The 20,361-nt window shown below is 39.9% G+C and overlaps 1 protein-coding gene across 2 annotated transcripts in view; it reads right to left on the bottom strand.

The window, feature by feature from the left end:
- Nucleotides 1-20,361, bottom strand: part of FBN1 (fibrillin 1) — a 235,070-nt gene that overhangs the window by 102,206 nt on the left and 112,503 nt on the right. For both annotated transcript variants that reach the window (XM_033108280.1, XM_033108279.1), the window contains exons 9-13: nucleotides 15,166-15,291; nucleotides 9,137-9,295; nucleotides 4,266-4,445; nucleotides 3,494-3,634; nucleotides 1,643-1,762 (exon numbers count right to left, since the gene is read on the bottom strand). In XM_033108280.1, coding sequence (XP_032964171.1) covers nucleotides 1,643-1,762; nucleotides 3,494-3,634; nucleotides 4,266-4,445; nucleotides 9,137-9,295; nucleotides 15,166-15,291 — 726 coding nt within the window. The remainder of the gene's footprint in view (nucleotides 1-1,642; nucleotides 1,763-3,493; nucleotides 3,635-4,265; nucleotides 4,446-9,136; nucleotides 9,296-15,165; nucleotides 15,292-20,361) is intronic.

The following is a 20,361-nucleotide window of genomic DNA, read 5'->3' as shown; positions in this document are numbered from 1 at the left end:
CAGCATTTTCTCTCTTCACTGATTTCAGAACATCATCAGGCTACTCACCGCTTTCCAAGATGAATGAAAAGCTTGCCATTCAAAGTTCTCAACTGTGCTTCTGTCTGTCTTTTCTGTCCTCTTCTATTTAGCCCGTCATGTACTTCTCAGCTAAGTACACAGCCTTTCTAACCATTCTGTGGCAAACTTTCATCTATCCCAAAATGTTAGCATGTTATCAACTTTTCTTATGTTTGTGATAAGCTTGGCGCTAGCTCTTACAGAAGACACTGCTAGAGGCTTTGAGGTATTCCTCAGTATCTAATAAATTGTCTCAGATTAACGACAACAACATGCATGCATACTGACAGGCCCTTCCTAGCTGAGCGCTCTCAGTAATGTCTTCTATTTGCTTAGTTGATAGTGCAGTCTTCTAAAACATTGGTTTCAGTTTATTCTGTACTATAGCAAAATGCCTAATACACATTGTTCATGCTAATTATTATTAAACAGTAGTTTTTTTAAAACAATAGTTTTTATGTTAAGAAGATTCTAAAATCAGTTAAATACTCCAACTACCCATATTGATAATTCAGTCAGTACGCCATTAATAGAAATATTAGCAGGTTGAAATGCTATACTCCAGTTTTTTCTGCTTAAAGCTGCCATTTATAGGTAGTACACTAAAATACACCAATGACAAGAAATGTACAAATCAGAACCAAATTTAAAGATTTTGAAACCAGTCACTGATAAAGAAAATCTTCAACCCATAAGAAGAGCTTTTGGTAAAAGGGGAAAATAAAATTAACTTTATTAATAGCTGACACATTTTTTTAAGTGATACAATCCTCCCCATCATTCCTTGTATTTAATTTTAATAGTCTTCTTGCTTTTATCTGGCTTTACAAAATCAATGATACAGCTCATTCTGTGCCAACTTTATAGAGATATAGATGTTCAAGTTCCCTGAGGGTGAGAAGCCTACCTTCCTTTTGTTCCAGGAGCTTAGTGTATCACAATCATTTAATACAAGGCATATGGATTGGCTTGATAAATTAATTAATAAACAAGCCAGAAGAAAAATTTTTATGAGGAAACACTTATAGCAATGCTTCTCAAACTTGAATGTGTATATGGATCCCTAGGGGATCTTGTGAAATGCTGATTCTGCTTCAGCAGATCTGAGGTAGAACCTGAGACGCTGCATTTCCAACCAGCAAACATGAGAGGTAGCTGCCGACCACACTAATAAGCAGCAAACACTTAACGGCTACTTCCTTATCCTTTAGACCTTTCCAGTAAGAAATTAATTGCAATCAATTTCACCTGAAATGTCCCTTAATTTCTGTGTTAGCAAAGGACAACCCCATTTCCTGACTTTCAGATGAAAAATTAACAGGCACTAGTGATGAGATTTTTCAAAAGTTGTGAAAATAGGACATTCCAGCAGGCACAGAAGCATCTTTTAAAGTAATTTGAATATTTGCCAAATTTTATGACATTGTCCTTTGAAGTGACAATATCTGGAATTAAGCGAAAAAAAAATCAGTGTGACCATATTAGCCTCTCCTGGCAAAGGTTACTTAAACTCCATTGAACTCCTTCAAAGCAAAGCCCTTACTGAGTATCTAATGCCCCATATTCCAAACTAGGACCGTACCTCGGCATTCTGTCCGGGTAAGTGTGCTCTGATAGCCAGTTCGGCACTGACAAGTGTACGATCCCTGGTTATTGACACACTCTCCACCAGCACAAGGGTTTTTCTCGCATTCATCAACATCTGCAAAACACAGTATATTTTAGTAAGAAATTCGATAGCACTAACTCATCACTCCTAAGACCATTTTATTGGTTTCCTTTACATGTTAAAACACTTTCCTTTTAAGAAATAAATAGCATAATGAAAGGACCTTTTTCTTTCCACTACAATATACCATGTCACCAGCCACTTGAAGACTGGTTGAGCAGTTAAAGTGTATTATTTTCCTGTGTCATTTTTCAGAGAAAAATGCCGAACACGTAGCAACTCAACACTCCAACCTAATAAATATTTTATCTTTCTTGAGTCTGGCCCAGGGGAATCAAACAGACTAACATTTTAGAAGTGGCTTCTGGATAGGATTCTGAGTATCTCTTGAAGCTCGATTTTTCAATAAAAAGAAGTCTTAACCATATCTAAGCATCCCCTGCTGAATTCCACTGAGAACATGAGAACAAAAACACGAAGCAGCTGTCGTGTAAGGGCAAGTCTCACCCACCAGAGAGTCTTCCACCGCCCCTATCATGTCCCCAGACCGGCTCCTATTGTTTTATAGTTCTATCATTTAGAACTATCAGTATACTTAGAGGTAAAGTGATTTATATTCCTCTATGTGTAAAGATGAGGAGGCTAAGGCATATGGAAGCTAACCCAATTGTCCAAGTTCACATGCTTTTGTGGCAGATGCAGGTCTGACTTCATACTCCCCAACCCTGCGCTAGATGTTCCCTCTTCTGCGCCGCTCTGCATGACCTCTAAGGATTAAATGACTCTCTTCAATATGCTGTTAGAAGGGGCTTTCACATCACCAGGAAATTACATAGCACGGGAAACCAAGAACTATTTATTTCTTCCAGGTTCATAATTACAGAATTGGAATTTGAAACAGAACTAAGAGAGAAACTTATTTTTTCTAAAAGATGAGATGGCAACTGGGTGTTCTTAACCAATAAAACAGATTGATTATCCTTATGGTACATTTTGTCCCTTCACTCGTGTAAATGCCTTGTCAACCATTTAAAGTTTCCCTCTTCAGTTTTAATGACTAGAGAAGAGTTGGAAAGTTATTCAGTAAAATTAGTGAAACATGTGATTTGATAATTCGGATACTTTTAATGCTTTATTTTAATGGTCAGGCTTTGGGTACCTTTGACATAAGTTGGAGTTACCAGCAATACTGTGAATGTATTTTACAATGAAAGTTAAAAGTCACTGTGTTAGACAGAATAATGGCTTCCCCAAATATGTTCATGCCCTAATCCCCAGAACCTGTGAATATGCTACATGGCAAAGGGGAATTAAGGCTGCAGATAAAATCAGTGCTGCTAATCAGCAGACCTTGAGATGTTAGAGTCTCCTGGATTACACAGATCGGCCCAAGGTAATCACAAAGGTCCTCGAAAGTGGAAGGAGGAATTGGAAGAGAGAACCAGAGAGTCAGAGAGAGATTTGAAGATGCTACACTGCTGGCTTTGAAGATTGAGGAAGGAGCCTTTAGCCAAGGAATACAGGCAGCCTCGAGAACCTGAAAAAGGCAAATAAATGGATTTTCCCAATAGCCTCGAAAAGGAGTACAGCCCTGTGACACCTTGATTTTAGCCCAATGAGGCCTGTGTTGGACTTCTAACCTACAGAACTATAAGCTAATAAATTTGTGTTGCTTTATGCCACTAAATTTGAGGGTACAAGCAGAATAGAACACCTATAAAGTCACGGAACAGAGTTGCAATAGCCAAGTGAACAGTTACATACCAATGCACTCCCCACGGAGGTCCAGCTGGAATCCTTTGTTGCACTCACAACGGTAGCTCCCAGGAGTTGGAATACAGCGTCCGTTTTGACAGAGATAACGAAACAACTGGCAGTAATCAGTGACATTGACTGGCAGCACCCCTAAAGGAAAAACATTAAACTCCATTAAATTTATTTATAACTAGGGCATCTTTCATCAGCACTTAATCTGGTAATAATGGGCAAGATGTTGGATCATAAAGGAAGGAGGACACTCTTTGGACAAAGGTCATCTGGTGTCAATAGAGCATATTTCTGTTCCTGCCCACAGAGATGGCATGTGCACTGTGGCACACGTGGCCAGGTACTGCAGCCCGGCTGTCACCTGTCCCTCTGCCTGATACTCCTTACCCCTTTCTCTGCCTCCCTCTCAAGCCTCCGGTTTGCAAAAATAACAAGGGCAGTGGTATTGCAAAACTCCTTTGTATGCTACATAGCCCAAAGGATAATTTTACACCTCCTCTCTTAATTCATCCTGTGAATCATATTTAAGTCTCTCCCATAACTCTCCCAAGGATGACTGAAAACAAAAGGGCATTAATCTCTGGAGAACATAAAACCTCTCGTTTTTCTCTACACAATAGGCAAATTGAGAAATTTATATACAGCACTAGGTAAACTAAAATTTAATCTAAGAACTGGTAAACTTATTTAATGACTAAAGCAGTATAAACAACAAAACATTAACTTGATCGATGCAGGAAAAATTGCTAAATGACTTCTGAATTCTTACTTGGTGGTTCCCGAGATGGATACGGATATTCCACTGGTGGTCGAGGGACCGGAATTGGAGGTCCAGGAGGAAAGCCAGGAGGAACAGGGTGAACTGGAGGAACGGGGCCAAGGGGTGGGGGAGGATATCCTGGTCTCTCAGGGATTACCATAGGGACAGAGCACAGCTTGTTGAAATCCTCTGGAAAAACACAACACAACAGCTAAACTGTAGCATATGTCATAGGTCCATGGAAGTCCTCCTTACTTTTCAAAGAAATGTTGGAATAAAATTGATCCTCAAACCACATCGGTCAATTGGAGAAAAGGAACACAGCAACCTGACTTCGTTCTCATTCCTAATACATACAGCAGCAGCCATACTGAACAGTAATTCAAAACCCCAAACTTCCCCGGGTGTGTACCACGTACTCTTCCCAAACCTAGGAAGTCTTTACCTATATCATAATTCACCTCAAGGAAGAATAGTGCCATTTTCTCCATCCAGTCCCACCTGCAGATTCCACAGGATTCTAAAGAGCACACTAAAAAGCCTGTTTTATATGCAATGGGAAGCCACTGGAGGTCTTCAGCAGGAGTGGGACGTGATCAGATGAATATTTTCAGATCATTCATGCTGACAGGCTGTTGCAGAAGACCAAGGGCAAGGTAAAGTGGCTGGACATGGGAAGCAGTGATGGAATTGGACCTAAGTGGACAAATCTGAAGCATACTTTAGAGATAAATGGGTAGTAGCTGGTGTAGGAGTAAATGTCAGAGCTGAGGGAACAGAAAATCAAGAATGACTTCTACTTTTCTGGTTGAGCAATAAGGTAGCTGTTGGTACCTTTTCCTGAGAGAAAACTGCAGTGGTGGGTAGAAGCTAAGTTCCACTTGAACAGTTGAGTTTTGACCTATCAGACATCCAACTGAAGATGTCACATAGCATTTTTATAAGAGAGTTTGAAGCCTAGAGAAGTCGGGGCTGTATATAAGTTTTGGAGTTATCAGTAGACAGGTGGTTTTTAAAGCCATGGGAATGGATGCGATCATCTAAGAAAGGTGTGGAAAATGAAGAGAAGGGAGTATGGAGACAGAGCCCTGAGGAACACCTATCTGTACATGACAACAAAATGATGGCGAAGTGGCCCATGGGGCAAAGGGTGACAGTCCTGCTGTTAATGCCACGTAATGATCCTCTGAACAGTACACCCTGGCTTAATCAACTGTTTGCCTGTGATTGCACAGATAGGCTGATTCCTATATTTCACAATGCAAGGTCTTTATTAGAATAGATCATCTATAGATTTGTGACACATGTTTTCCTGGGCTTCCAAACAGGTGTTTTCAAACAGTAACCAGGTTTCCAGGGATGTAGTTACTTCTCATTTTCATATATCCTACAAATAGCCATATTTTGTCATAGTCCCCTTCTATAAGTAAACAAAACATGTGATTTATAATTTGTTTTTTCCTCTCTTGCCAGAATATTGATAATTTTATTATCTCTGTCACACAGGGACTCTCCTACAAATACTTTCTATATTAATTTAATGCATTAATAGAAATTAGGCCAATATTTCCTTGTGGACTAAAATCCAACTTATTCTAAGACACAGTAAAATGTCTTACTGAGCTACATTCGTATTTCAACTTCCTGGGACATTCTGTCAATTTACACATGGCTAAATATACCTAGCCCCCATGTACCTTGTTGTTATTTGCTGGTCCTTTACTAAATGTTCTTAAATCATATTTGACATTTCCAATTCAGGTTAAGTTTATGTTTTCAGAGAATTTTATTGTTACAGTTTAATTAGCATTTATCCAGAATTTCAACTCATAGAGATTCTGTAGTACTTGACTATATTTGGGAAGGATTTATATATTGTTCATGCTTCCCTGAATCAGGATGCTACAAACTCTCTTGTTGAACCACAACAATCCTTATACAATTATCACCTAAATGTGTCACATCCACCATTTCCTGGCTACCTGCTTTTCACCAAATTTCTACCACTAAGACTGTGCAATCTTTGAAGTCAAGGATAGTATCTAACTAATGACTAACTCCTACTCTCAGTCTAGCCCTTAAATTGTGTCATAAATTGCAGCTAAGAGGAATTCATTAACTACTGTGTTTCCCCAAAAATAAGACCTAGCTGGACAATCAGCTCTAATGAGTCTTTTGGAGCAAAAATTGATATATGGCCCAGTATTATATTATATTATATTATATTATATTATATTATATTATATTATATTATATTATATTATATTATATAAGACCGGGTCTTATGTTATATCATATTAGACCCGATATTATATTATATTTATTATATGATATGATATTATATTATATTATATCATATTAAAGACCCAGTCTTATATTATAGTAAAATAAGACCAGGTCTTATATTAATTTTTGCTCCAAAAGATGCATTAGAGCTGATTGTCTATCTAGGTCTTATTTTCAGGGAAACACAGTATGTTGGATTTAATTGATTAGCAATTATATTAAGAAACTTACTTTGCTTCGAAGCACCAATTAGCCTCTTTTTATTTGTTTGTTTAGTCTTTTAGGATTTGTATAAAAGAAGTTGGATAGCTTGTCATAATTTTTACTATTTAGGTAGGTCTGTTAACTTTAAGCATGCCATTAAATTCATCTTAATCTCTCCAGGAAAGTATATCAGACTGGGTCCTGAACCCTTTCCTACTTTCTTCAGCTTAATAACTTTCCATCGAGTCCCTTTACACTCAGGATCAGCAACCTGGGCTAATTTTGTTCAGCTGATATCCATCTTTCCCATTTCCATTTAACCCAGAGATGATACTGATTTTATTTTTTAAAGAGGGAAAGCTGACCAATCTAAACTAATCCTTCCTATATCATCACTCTCCTCAAGAACCCCAAGCTGTGTAGCACTGGTACTGGAACATCTGAGCAAGCAAACAGACCTACCTGCAAATTAGTTTTTTCTACCAGTCTGATTTACTCTGGGCCTATCTCAGGTTGTGCATCTTTCTATGGTACACCTGGGAGAGCAGCTCCCTGAAGACCCACATGAGGGGACCAGGCCTTCTGCACCGTGTGCCCAATGTAGGTCTTTAGGCACCTAAACTTGCTCTAGTTCTCTCTCCTCTGTCCAAGGCCTCAACACACGAAGGAATCCACATCAATGCTGCTGATTCCTAAGTTCACGTGTGTTTAAAAAGCGGTTCTCCTGGTACCCAAGCCACATGTCTTAGTAGGTAGTCATGTACTGATCCAAACAGTGATCTACTAAATGGTCCCCCTAGTGAATGAAAGGGCAGGTTATATTTGTAGGCCAGAGACAGTAAGCAAATCAGATAAAATATATGACTTGGTACATGTTAAAATATATTGAAAGATTTTATTGCTTCTTTAACCCACACATGTAATTCTCAGCAATAAACAGAAATTTTATAGTAACATCTGTGAGCAATTCCATAACCCCTGATAATGGGAAATTCACATTCTGAGAATCGCATACTCTAAAGTATTTCATTAACTCTGCATTATCCATCCTCACCTTCATTTTCTCTCCTAAACTTCCCTGTTTTAAACACACTTTTCAGGAATCAGATTCAGAAGTTTTTACTTAGAACTGGTGGGAAAGATAACAGTTAATAAGTTGTTCACTTTACCTGAATACCTCCTATAAGCAAGATTTTTCTAAGGACTGTGGAAGTGTTAAAAACGTAATGAATATGGGACTATAACGATGAATGAGACCCTCTAATGAGATTTATCAACCAGTGGAAGAGCAATACGTGAACACACACAGGCACAAAGCAGAGTCACTGGGATTCGTGCCAGAGCAATGGCACAAGTCTGGAGCACTGAGAAAAAAAAGGCATCATTTCCAGCGGTGGTGATCTTGGGACGTTTATGCATTAGGTCATGTTTGAGCAGACCCTTAGCAGACAAGAGGGCAACAGGCACGGCTGACAAGGGGGAGGAGTCTGAGGAAAAAATAACATTTGAGTTTAGAAATGCTCAGACCGGGTTCAAGGAAAGCTAATCATATGATTTAACTAAAAAATAAAGTTACTATAAAGAACAAGATTTAAAAGATGAACTGAGATCAGACTTGGGGACTCTAAATGCTATGCTAAGTAGTAAAATTTTATTTTCAAGAAATGAAGTCACTGAGAAAAGTATATATATATATATATATATATATATATATACATATATATATATATATGGCATGATTTCATCCTGGGAAAATTTTTCTGGACATCTTTCTCTACATTTTCCCCAGACATATTTTTTTTTTAAACTGAACTTCAGATGAGTTATGCTTTGGGAAATGTATGTGGCAGCTGCAGATTTCATGGAGACCAGTTAGGAGGCTACTGCAATAGTCCAGACGAGAGAAAATGAACATTACATACAAATGAATATGACAGATAAAAGAGATATTGTAGGAAAAAAATCAACAGAACTTGGCAACAAGGAAGAGGAAAGTGTCAGATGTTAGGGAAGGAGGAAATGTGTATCCAGAATAACTCACCCGAAAGCCTCTGAGAGAGTTGAGTTTTATTCTACTGAACCTTTTGAGGACTACATGAAGGCCAAAAGAAATAGACGACCAGAAGAGGGGACAAGTACTTCCTGAAAAGGTGGCTATGTAGTGGTAATAAGCAAGCTAAATAAGAAGCAGTACCTGAAAACACTGTTATTTGAATGGACCTCTGCTTTTCCCCTATTCATTATGTGGAGAAATTTCCTTGAATGTCATCTCTTTTATTTTCTGGAACCTTACTCACCTAGGTTTCCATTAAATCTGCATCATGCACATTGCCCCTGGGCCCGTGAGGGCTGAGTCAGGATACCCTGCAGATAACTGGAAGGGCTCTTACCAGTTGCTCTAATGGGACACATCTCAGGGGCGATGGTGACCCCCGGAGACCAGCATCGGCCAATGTCACAGCAGCACTGCATTTTGGTTATAGACTGTGGTAGCTGGTTAGAACAGCGCCCGTTTGCCAGAGCCGTGTAACAGTATCCTGGGCGAACATCTGAGAAAACAAAGAAACACACACACACACATCACTGAGATCAAACTGGTCACAACACTCTCCTGCCCCATCACCTCCACACTTCACGCTTGGGCAGGAGGAACTGACACTCCTATCCCCTGGAAGGGAAGCTGCTGTGTGCCACTTGGGAACAAGGCTCAGTCAGAAATCCCTTCGTCTCACACCTTTTGCCCCTGCAAGCTGGTGCACTTGGCCGAAGTCCCACCGTCCAATCCCAAGGTGGGAACAAATGATTACAGCCATATGTGCCCTAGGAAAAGAGAGGCTAAGAAAATCACTTGCAGTGACAGTCAATTCATTGTAAAGACTTGTCTCTATACTGAAGGGAGACTGTGCTGTCCGTGGTTTCCAACTACTGAATTTGAGACATTTTCGGCAAATATTGATATAAATGTATTTTAAAACAACATTAAGTCTGCACTATAGTCTACATTTCTAAATGATCTTTCTTATTTTTCAGTCTGAAACTGTGAGTCAGACTTGTGAGATTTTTTTTTTTTTTAAAGGAATGAGGACTTTGCAGTCAGATCCAATGCCTGTTAATCAAGATTTCCTTTTGTCCTGGGGCCCTAACAGATTTTAGAATTACTTAAAGTTCAAAAGGTATATGATTCCAAATTCTTAGTACTATAGGATAAAATGGTACTTGAAGAAATTATTTTTTTCCCTTTGGCAGAAAGATATCTTCTCAAAGCAACATGGGACGACATGTTTCTTTCTATATATCACTTTTATTGGGTTACATCATGTCTGACTGTCATGACAACATTGACACACTGAATTACAACTCTGGGCTACCAAGAAAGAGCCTGTGACATAGGAGAGACCCAACTGCTTCACGGGCTTTAGAGGTCATACCTTGAAATAGAGCGGGGCAGATAGCCAAGTGCAGACTTGATCTACCTAACATATGTTAAAGGTGTGCCTCTCTTCAAGTAAAGTATATCTCTGCACAGTTCATATAAAATAAAGTTTTGAAATGTAAATAGTATTTTAAATATACCTGTCATTTAAAGGAATATAAGTGGTAAATCCTTTTGTAAAGTGAGGAATTTTTTAATTGTCAAAAATCTCTCCCCATGTTTCCCGTTAAGTCTAACCATTAAACATTAAGTTTGCCCAGAGAGGCTCATACCTATAACTGTTTTCATCTATATCATTCTTAAGAACACAAACCCTTCTAATACTCACTATTGCAATACATTAATAAAGTGAAATTTAAAAAAAAGGCTAAATTTCGGTAATTGTGTTCTTTAGTTCTAACTGAAAATTAATCTGGGGAACGTAATCAATAATGTTATAAAGATTTTGTAGGGTATCCGATGGACACGTGTCCCATTTGGGAGACCATCTCAGGGAAGATGTAGATGCCTGATCACTGCACTGTACACCTGAAGCTGAACAATAATGAATGCCAACTATATTATATACATATATATATATATGTATAGGCATGTATACATTTACAAGAGGCAGAGTACAGCATTGGGAGTGGAGATAGTGGAAATGGGATGGTTCGGTGCGATGTCAGAGAGAGATAGTGGATGGGGGGCGGGGGGTCCAATACATGATAAACGTCTAAGTAAAAAAAAAAAAAAACAACTCATAGACACAAACAATAGTTTAGTGGTTACCAGAGGGTAAGGGGGGTGGGAGGTGGGAGATGAGGGTAAGGGGGATCAAATATATGGTGATGGAAGGAGAACTGACTCTGGGTGGTGAACACACAATGTGATTTATAGATGATGTGATACAGAATTGTACACCTGAAATCTATGTAATTTTACTAACAATTGTCACCCCAATACATTAAAAAAAAAAAAGGCTAACTTAGAAACAGTTAAAATGTTAACATCAAAAGAAGAAGGCTACAACAAACCTAGACAAACCATAAAATCATGGGTCAGCTTGAAAGGATAGAAGATTATTTCTGAAAAGTACTTAAAACCACTAACAAGAATAAATGTGCTTTCGAGAAATATTTTGTGGTCCCAGTTCCGGCACCTCTGGTCAGGCTAATAGTCTCAGCAAAGAGGCAGAATAAGTCTGAGGCCAGCCTGGTCCAGGATAAATGGCTGTAGAGGGAGTGCAGACAAGGTATGCTCTGTGAAGCCAAGGGTGGCGCCTCCTCATGAAGAAGGGGGAAAAACAGAATTTCCTACACTCTAATTTGCATTGCGTTAAAGCCACTAATACTTTGTCTATTCAGGGATTAGCAAATATTTGGAGCATGGAAACCAAAAGCAGTTAAGAATGGGAAGAGATGTTCAAATCTGGCTTATATCCCAGCTTCAAATGAATTTGGTGGTCAAAACCCAGTGTAAACACTTGACCAAAATTCATATATATGATTTTCAGTACAGGCTATCTTTCAGAGCAAAGCTGGGACCTACAACTGCCAATAGCAAACTCTTTCTGGGCTAATGTCTATTATTTTGCAAATTAACTATGACACTATTTTCCTGCCCAGATGGCTGACCTATATGTTAGATCCATGGGTCAGAGACTTGATTAAAATGGTGAATGTTGGGACTGAAAAAATTACCAGGCATGTTTGGATTGCCGCAATCCCTAATTTACAGATAGCACCTGCCCATGCAATCATCATTTGTTCTTTTTTTTTTTTTTTGAAGGAGAGCCTTTGTTTAAAATGCTCACATTTACACAACTTAAAAATTTAAAGAAAGCCTATAGGCTAATAGGTAAAGGAAGAGAAAAGCTGTGAAAACCCGGAACCATTTGGAGGAATGGACCCCAGGGTACACCAGCCTGAAGTTTTCTATGTCCACAGGTAGCAGTACCACAGGAATTGGGAAGAAAACCATTCTGGTGCTGGGTCACTTTGCACAGAGGGTAAGGCGTGGCTTTAGGATAATCTGAACACCTATAGAGCCGAGGGAGAAGAATGTTAGGATTTGGAGGAGATAAAGGGAGGTAGGAGAAACCATAGACACCTCAGCTTTTTAAAGCTGCCCTGGCCAAGACATCAGGCAGAAAAGGAATAGGAAGGAAGCTTTCCTCCTTTCTCCCCTTCTGGAAAACTTGGCCCTTCCTCTCAGGACCCAGAAGTCACATTATGTCCAAACAAATATATTATGGATTACATAAGTGTTTGTAGGTCATCCTGGCCTATCAACAACAGGCTTTTCCTTTCCAATCACTAACACTGTTGTGTCCATGCAGGAGCTGGGAGCTGTGAGGGCCAAACTAGGCACAGGACATCTTTAGGACTCCCTGGAAAGGATGAGACAGAACACGCTCCTATGAAAAGACAACCCCACACAAAGTATTATAAAGTGCCAAAGGAAGATCACAGAACAAAAAATAAAATAATACTGCCAGAGCTTCCAGAACAAAGAGAACATTGAGGCTGGGGAGGTCTGAGAGTCTCGGAATGTGGTGACGGAAGGTAATAGTTGGAATTTCATGCTTAAAAGAGATATATAAGGAAGATACTACATACCACTATCTACATATGGGGTTTTCTATTGGTTAGATTTACTAATTCCAAACAACCAACTTACCAATAATTCTTGGATTTGTTTATAAGTTCAAGACTATATGCATTTTCCTGCTGCTAGGGATAATTTTTTTTTTGGGGGGGTGTCCCTGTGGTTTACCAAAGCAGGAAGTATCAATATTAGTGAAGGCAGAAATGTGATTTGGATACTTTTATATAATAAGTTACTAACTATGGGTACAATAAAGTTCCAAAGAAGGAAAAACAGCACTTGCCTAAGGGCATGACAAGAAAGAGTTACTATAGCTGGTGTTCATATGGGAGGAAGCAATGGAAGCAATGGACTCAGGCCCACGCTGGCATCCCAGCTCCATCACTTATCAGCCACTTAAACAACTGGACCAGATTATGTACCTGGACTCTTTAATCCTCAGCTTCTTCTCATCTATGGCACTGGCACTGTTGTAAGCATTAAGTCAGGTAATTGCCATACAATATCTCTCACATGCAGGTGACCCCTGAATGTTAGTTCCCATCCCACCCACTTCCTTTGTAAAAAGTTAGTGTGAATATATTTGGTAAAAAGAAAAGAATTTTAAACATGTAAACCATCTGATATGTAAATGTTTTTAATCATTTTAATGTAGTTTGGGGCTCTCTTTGAAGATTAAAAAAAAATCTACCTATTATATGGACAGGAAAGAACTTCTGATCTACCTGCTAAGCATATCCATAGGGGATCTTGTGCTAATTAGGAAATTTTTTGGGGAAAAGGGAGCTATATGAATTGCGTTTGCCATTCCTTCACTGTAGTTCCAGTATCTATAGACAGATCCCAGAAAATAAGGCAATCTGGGTACCAACAATGTTTCTAAGGAAAAGTCCAGATATGCTTCCCTCACTAGTTATACTTATTCAAATGTCAACTGCAAGAGACTGCCCTCAGTTTTTATTATACGTGACTAAGTAAAAAGGAATTCAGAATTTCAAGTGCAATTTAGTTTTGGTCTGAAATTCATGGCCTGTGGTGAGGATGTGAAGCTGAGTGTCTTTGAAAATATGGGCCAGAAACAAACATCAAAGATAGCACTCATTTTTCTCCAAGACCATGTGCCACAGGCTTCCTAGCTTTGTCCTAATAACAAGGGATCACTCCTTTTGGTATTCCACAAGTACTTATTGAGTATTCCACAAGTACTTATTGCTTACATGCAAGGTGCTGTGCTGAGAACCCCCAAGGATATAAGGACCCAGCCACTAGTCTTTAAGAAGAGCTTACAACTTAATTAGGGAGAAAATAACATACAGATATGGAATTGCCCTATAAGGTGATATATGAGAAGCATATCCTCAAGCAAGGGAGAAATTGCTTTTAGGTAAGTTGATCTGGACCAACTTCAAAGATAGAGAACCTGAGAAGAAGCATGAAAGAAAGGGGGCTTGAGTTGGGAAGAAGAGTATCGTGAGTGGTCAATATGTCTGATTTAAGGCATGACTAAAAATGAACGGCCTGTTTGAGGGTTAGAAGCAGGGAGGGTTAGCGAGATTGGGAGGAGTCAGACAGTGAAGCTCCTTAACTCTTAGCCTGCACACTCTAGAACTTGAACTTTATTCTAGAATAATGGACTTTGAAGCACATCTTAGCAATTGTTAAATCCAGCCGTTCAAACTTATTTTTTTAAACAACAGAATCCCTTAGTTAATTGATATTTTACATGGAAGCTTAACACCCAACCACTTACCAGCAGAGTTGCCTGGAGTGTGTATATGTGGGGGGTGGGCACAGGCGGCGGGAGCCCTTTGCACTCAGCCTCCCCCTGTTCATGGTCCCTCTCTCCAACCCTAGCAGCTCTGGAGGGTTTTGCAGTGCCTGAAGTATCCATGGGACCAAAACCCACTGATATCTAAATCCTAGTGGAAAACTACCAGAGGTTTTGGAGCAAGAGAGTTATTTAATCAAAGCCCTATTTTAGGAAGATAAATCTGACAAGATAAATTATTGAGAAGCCAGAAGCAGGGAGACCAATTAAAAGATTACAGCAAAATTTCAGACCTAAGTTAACATAGGTCCCTGGAAATGGTGGGGGTCAAAGGAGAGAGGAGTCAAGGATGGCTTTGAGGTTTGACACCTGCAAAGTTAACTTATAGACTGAGGATATCCGTGGGGTCTTCTCGATCATCCCTCTTTATGGGAGACAAAAATCCCGAAATAAGACCATCGGATACCTCTGTTCTTTAAGAAGATGCTCAACTGCTTAATGAATTCCCATAAATGTACACTTTACATCAAGTGAGAAATTATATGTCTCCCTTAACAGACTGTTTCGAAAGATGTTCATTATGGCACTGATTTACAGAAACGAGGCACACGATTGATAATTAAACCTACCTATACATCTGGTACCATCTGGAGAGGTGTAAAATCCAGGGGGACATTTGCAAAAGTAACTGCTGACTGTGTTTGTACATTCGCCCCCGTCACAGATGCCAGGAATAGTGCTGCATTCATCGATATCTAGAACATAAAATAGAGTTTCAGTCTTCATAGAACTCAGTATAGAACTACTTGTCATTTCAAGGATTCACATGTAACACTAGTCAAATCACGTCTGCGGAAATAATCTTTACAGAATAAAAGCTACATATAAAATAGTCCATTCAAAGAGGGGGTGCTTCTTCTCTCAACACAGGCTTACCCAAGGAATTTACCAAATTCAAGTGATTAGAGCAAAATAAAAGAAACTTCCCCTTTAATATCCATGACTGCGTTCTGTTGTTTCACCAAGTAACTACACAGCATGCTAATATTCCAAATGTCGTTTCTTTTAAAATTCGGCTTTCCCTGCTCTCTCCAAGGTTTGCATTGAGTTAAGCTCCCTTTCTATTAACCCTATGTTCTGCATCAGTGCCTGCATTTCTTTCCAATCTGCTTCTCCAAAAAGCAGATACTGAAATCCTAGAAAGAAGACCACACGGTCTGAGTACTGACCAAGACTTGGCCAAGTTGGTGTTCTCAGCGGCATTCAATCTCCATGACGATGGTTTTCTGTGTTCAGAGAGTGAATTGTGGCAGGCGCTGGGACGCCACACCCAGATTCCATCAAGGGGGACTTACTGTCCCAGAAATGGAGATGCTATCAACAGATGGCCCCCAGCTCACAGCTCCTTATGGGACTGCCTGAGCTGCTGAGCGACTCCTCACCCAAGGCTATTCCTTTCCCTGGAGCCCACACCCAATGACTGATTGTGGAGCAGGGATAACAGGTCTGCTCATCCTGCCACAATGGGGACAACTCTGAAAACCACTCCAATTCCCCAATTGCTGGTGGGGTCGACTGAGGCCACAGTTGGGTTCGTTTTCAGGGCCTGAGTCCACTGGTGTCCTCCAAGGAAGCAGAAAAGTCCCTTAGGATAAATTTGACCATTTCCTTCAAGGGGAGCTTTTCCAGAGCCAGAATCAGACACCGACAGTTGTCAGTAGATGTGGCACCAGTGAGAGAAGAGAAAACATTGAGAACTTCCTGCTTAGGCTAAAAATGAATTCAGGGCACAGAGTACCTGCATGACGTCATCTGCACTGACCTAGGGAGAGGTGCGATTTGAGGAGGCAGTAGCCCCACAAGTACTGCCATGGCCAGACTAACACCCTGGCCTTCGGAAAGCCTCACCATTTGAAAATAAGAAGATTGTTTTCTCCAGCTTAAGTACTGCCCTTCACTTATAAAATAAAATGGAGTTCGAAGTGGACCCGATTCAAGTATCTTTTAACTCAAGTTCACCCAGTTAGTGAGAAAGGCAGCAGTGACATTGTTTACATACAGTTTAACCTTTTTCAAAGCAAAAGCCCCATTCTTCTACACCAGGTTAAAGGCTAAACCAAACAATATTTCACTGCTTACACTGGAGTCAATGCTAATATAAACAGCATGGGCATTGTGAAGTTGTGTAATGGTAAAGGTGCATGTTCTATTCCCACAGATATAAATTTCACTGGGGTCAGTGAAAGTCAGGCAGAAAAACAGCCCAACACAGAGCCTAAGTTTCTAGAACTGGCATAACATCTCAAGAGCCATTTTAAGACAGTTTTTTAAAATTGATCCTTTTGTATTACCTGCCACACTTCTATTTAAAACCAACAAAAAGCTAAACAAGTACATCAAAGAGCCTAGAGGATTCAACAACGTCGTTTAAGGAGAGAGGCGGCTATAGCAATAATACATAGCTCTTAAGGAGAATGTACCTCTCTCAAAGTGTCCTTAGAAGTTAATGTCTAAGCCACATAACACCGATCAAAGATCATGTGGGAGACAGTGTCTATTAAAAGAAATATTTTCTACCTGCTAGTATAATTCATTGCTACCATTCTTATAAGGCCACTTACCACACATCAATATCCAAAGAGGTTATTTAAGTGACAGCATATATCAGAAAAAGTTATTTAAAAACTAGAATTAACTGTGGCAGGATGGAGAAAACATCTCCTTTCATGTGCTAGCTAGTTTAGATTTGGATTCTTTGCTGAAGATTATAACCATAATAACAATAATGAGTTAATATGTACTGAGTGCCAGGCACTCTCTAAAAGCTTTATGTGTGTCAGCTCATCTAATTTTCATTGTAGAGGTATGGTCATAGGACCTGATTTCTATAATTCTGGTACCCAGAAAACTGGCATGAGTAAAACCCGAAATAAGAGCAAAGAGGTTCATTTATAAAGTGATGCTAAACCCAAGTCTCCAACTGCCAGGGTCCTGGCAGGGGCAGGGGGCAGGCTTTCCACTTAGGTGCATGTCCTCAAAGGTCAACATGTTAGGAAATATATACACCACAGTTCGCATGGGCCTAATTTTCACACAGATCAAGTTAAAACTACCAGGCCACCTGGTTCAATTTGAAGAAACTTAAATGGCTCTGAATTTCCTTCAATGCCCTTTCCTCAGTGACACACCCTTTTCCCTTCCTGTGTCTAGCACCTTCTGCTTTCCTGAACCACCTTGCTTCTCAGTCCCATTGCTTTGCAGTAATGGAAGCAAGAGTTCTGATTTCATGACCAGGCTGTGTTGGAAGTCCTTGATAATAAAAGGCTGGAATAAAGCATTTGAAATGGAGTCACTTACCCTCTGAAACCCATTCTTATTAATTTATTGTTTCTCCAGGTTCTTACCACTTTGCTTATCTCCTTTTAATAGCATTTCAGGGATCCCCAGTAGGAGAAAATCTGAGAATGGTGGCTTTCTCAGTTTCTGTCAGCCAGTCAGTATCAAATGCCAGCCATAAAAGTAAATCACTTTTGGGAGCCTGGTAGGGAGTGAGGATTGGCTGGGAAGAGCTACTTCTGTGCTCTAGACAATTCCCTCTGTTTCCTCAGGGCAGGAGGGAGAGGCAGAGCTGCTACCCCTGAGAGCTGCCTGTGGCCTCATTGGCTTCTTGCTGTGAGCCTGAGAAGGGACACAAATGGTAGGTCCCTTCCCTCCCAAATTGCTGTCCCTGTCCTTTGTTCTTGGTCTTCCTTCTTATCCCTCTGTCTCATCTGCTCTCCCTGGGCATTCTTCCCATCCCTCAGCCACTTCCCTATCTCGGGGCTCCTCTAGCAGGAGGAGAGGAAGGAGTGTGGGGGACAGATGGGATGAAGCTTGGTCCCGGTTCTGAGACAGTCATCTCTGGGACACTCAGTGATCCAGGAGCTCCATCCAAAATCATGGTTCTCTACTGTGAGTGAGAAATGGGGAAACCAGTTAACCTGATCCAGACTGTCTAGATTATTACCAGAGTAGGAAAAAAAAACCAAACAAAACCCTAAAAATTGTGGTAGCTGTTTAAAACCAATATGTGACATTAATCACTGTGAATGCTACCAAGCCTGTGAGACGAACTTTGCTTTATTATACACATGAAATCCAGTGAAAAAATGTGACTAAAAAGTAAGCAAACTGATTCTTCAAGTCATATAAAAAAAAAAAAACTTAAAAAGGAAACCATCACTTATGGCAGCTTGCATGGTTTCTTATTCATGCAACACCAACAGTTTGATCACAACTGGAAAATAACGAGAAATGTGAAGATGGAGTCTGGATGGCAGAACTGGAAAGAACCCTCAGCTACCACCTTGTTCATCCTCCTCATTTAAAAGTTGAAGTAACTCAGAGCTGGTAACTGACTTGTTCAAGCACACACAGGCGACAAGGGACAGCACCAGGACGAGGGCAAGGTCTATGGCATTTCCAGGGCTCTCAGGCCTCTACTCTAGAGATTTTATTCAGCAACTGTGTAGGGAGTCAGCAACCTTGAACAGTGAAAAGCAAGGGCCTGCAATCAGCTGCCAGGGATGGAGCCCCATCTATGGCAATGGTTAAGTAGCCCCAGGAATTCTCCTTGGTGCCTGAGAAGATAAGAGGCCCTAATAGCAAGTCGTCATCAGGTAAATATGCCACAATTTTAGCAACGAGAAGTCTTAAGTTTTTGACTCACATATTAGGGATTTCACAAACTTAAGTGCTACATTTTTTAAAAAGTCCTTTCCATCATGCAGTACTGTTATAATTGCTAAAGGCTGGGCTGGTGAAAATCTAAATTCCAAAATATTAGTGGTTAATTAGGAATCCAAGTGACTTCTTCCAGAAATAAAACTCAATCCTTTAATTATACTTTTTATTTCTTAATTTCCTCCCACAGGAACCTATGCAAATATGGACTTGGTTTCCAACAAGAAAAGATTCATGCGTCCTTTCTGTATGAACATTCTATAGTCATTAGAAAAATCAGCCACAAAGGTGGATATGAACTGTTGTTTCCCGCTTTCTCAAATCACAGCCACAAATCTCAATCTTCTTCTTAAATTTACAAAAATTTAATAAATATTATTTAATCATTTCAGCTTGATAATTTACCCTTCAAACATACCCAAATTGTATATGTTGATATAAAACTTGGTACTTGACTTGTTAAAAAGGAAGTTTTGGGAAAAGGAGACTCTTTTAACAAGGGAGAATTCTGAAAAAGGAAAATCTCATGAAAAGCTGCTTTCACCATCACAAAGGGATTGAAGGCTAGTACCTTAGAAGTTTGCTAAAGCAAATTTTTGATTGAATGGAGTTTATAAAAAAAAAATTTCTGTGGGCTTCCAGCTACCCAGTTCCTTCTCCAAATCAAGAAAAAGATACATTTAAAAAGCCACTCGAAGTAATGACAAAGGTGCCAGAAAAATTTTCAAACAGGCACAGAATCGCACCACGACGCGAGCATCTTCCTAGAGCACATAGATGGTCTCCTTCGTCCTTTCAGTGGTATGGGCCAGACTTTCTGGAATTCCTTCTATTGAGCATCTGGAGATTATTCTATGCCCAGAGTTATGCCATTCCCACAGCGAGGAGCTGGAGCAGGAGAAGAGCAAAGGAGTCGGTGGAGACCCAGCTCACCAAGGTCCCCAGAGGACTTTCCAATCACGTTCCTACAAGCCTAAGACAGGGTAGCAAAGCCCACACCAGCCACCAGGCCAGCGCACAGGTAGTCCGAACAGGACATTCTTTTCCAATATCAATTTTGCATAGAAAAATAAAAAGGAAGGGGGAAAAAAAAACCCATCATC

Source organism: Rhinolophus ferrumequinum, chromosome 6 (genome assembly GCF_004115265.2).
Source record: "Rhinolophus ferrumequinum isolate MPI-CBG mRhiFer1 chromosome 6, mRhiFer1_v1.p, whole genome shotgun sequence".
NCBI classification, from domain to species: domain Eukaryota; kingdom Metazoa; phylum Chordata; class Mammalia; order Chiroptera; family Rhinolophidae; genus Rhinolophus; species Rhinolophus ferrumequinum.
The sequence above is the reverse complement of the archived record's forward strand: the minus strand, read 5'-3'. Positions and strand labels throughout refer to the sequence as shown.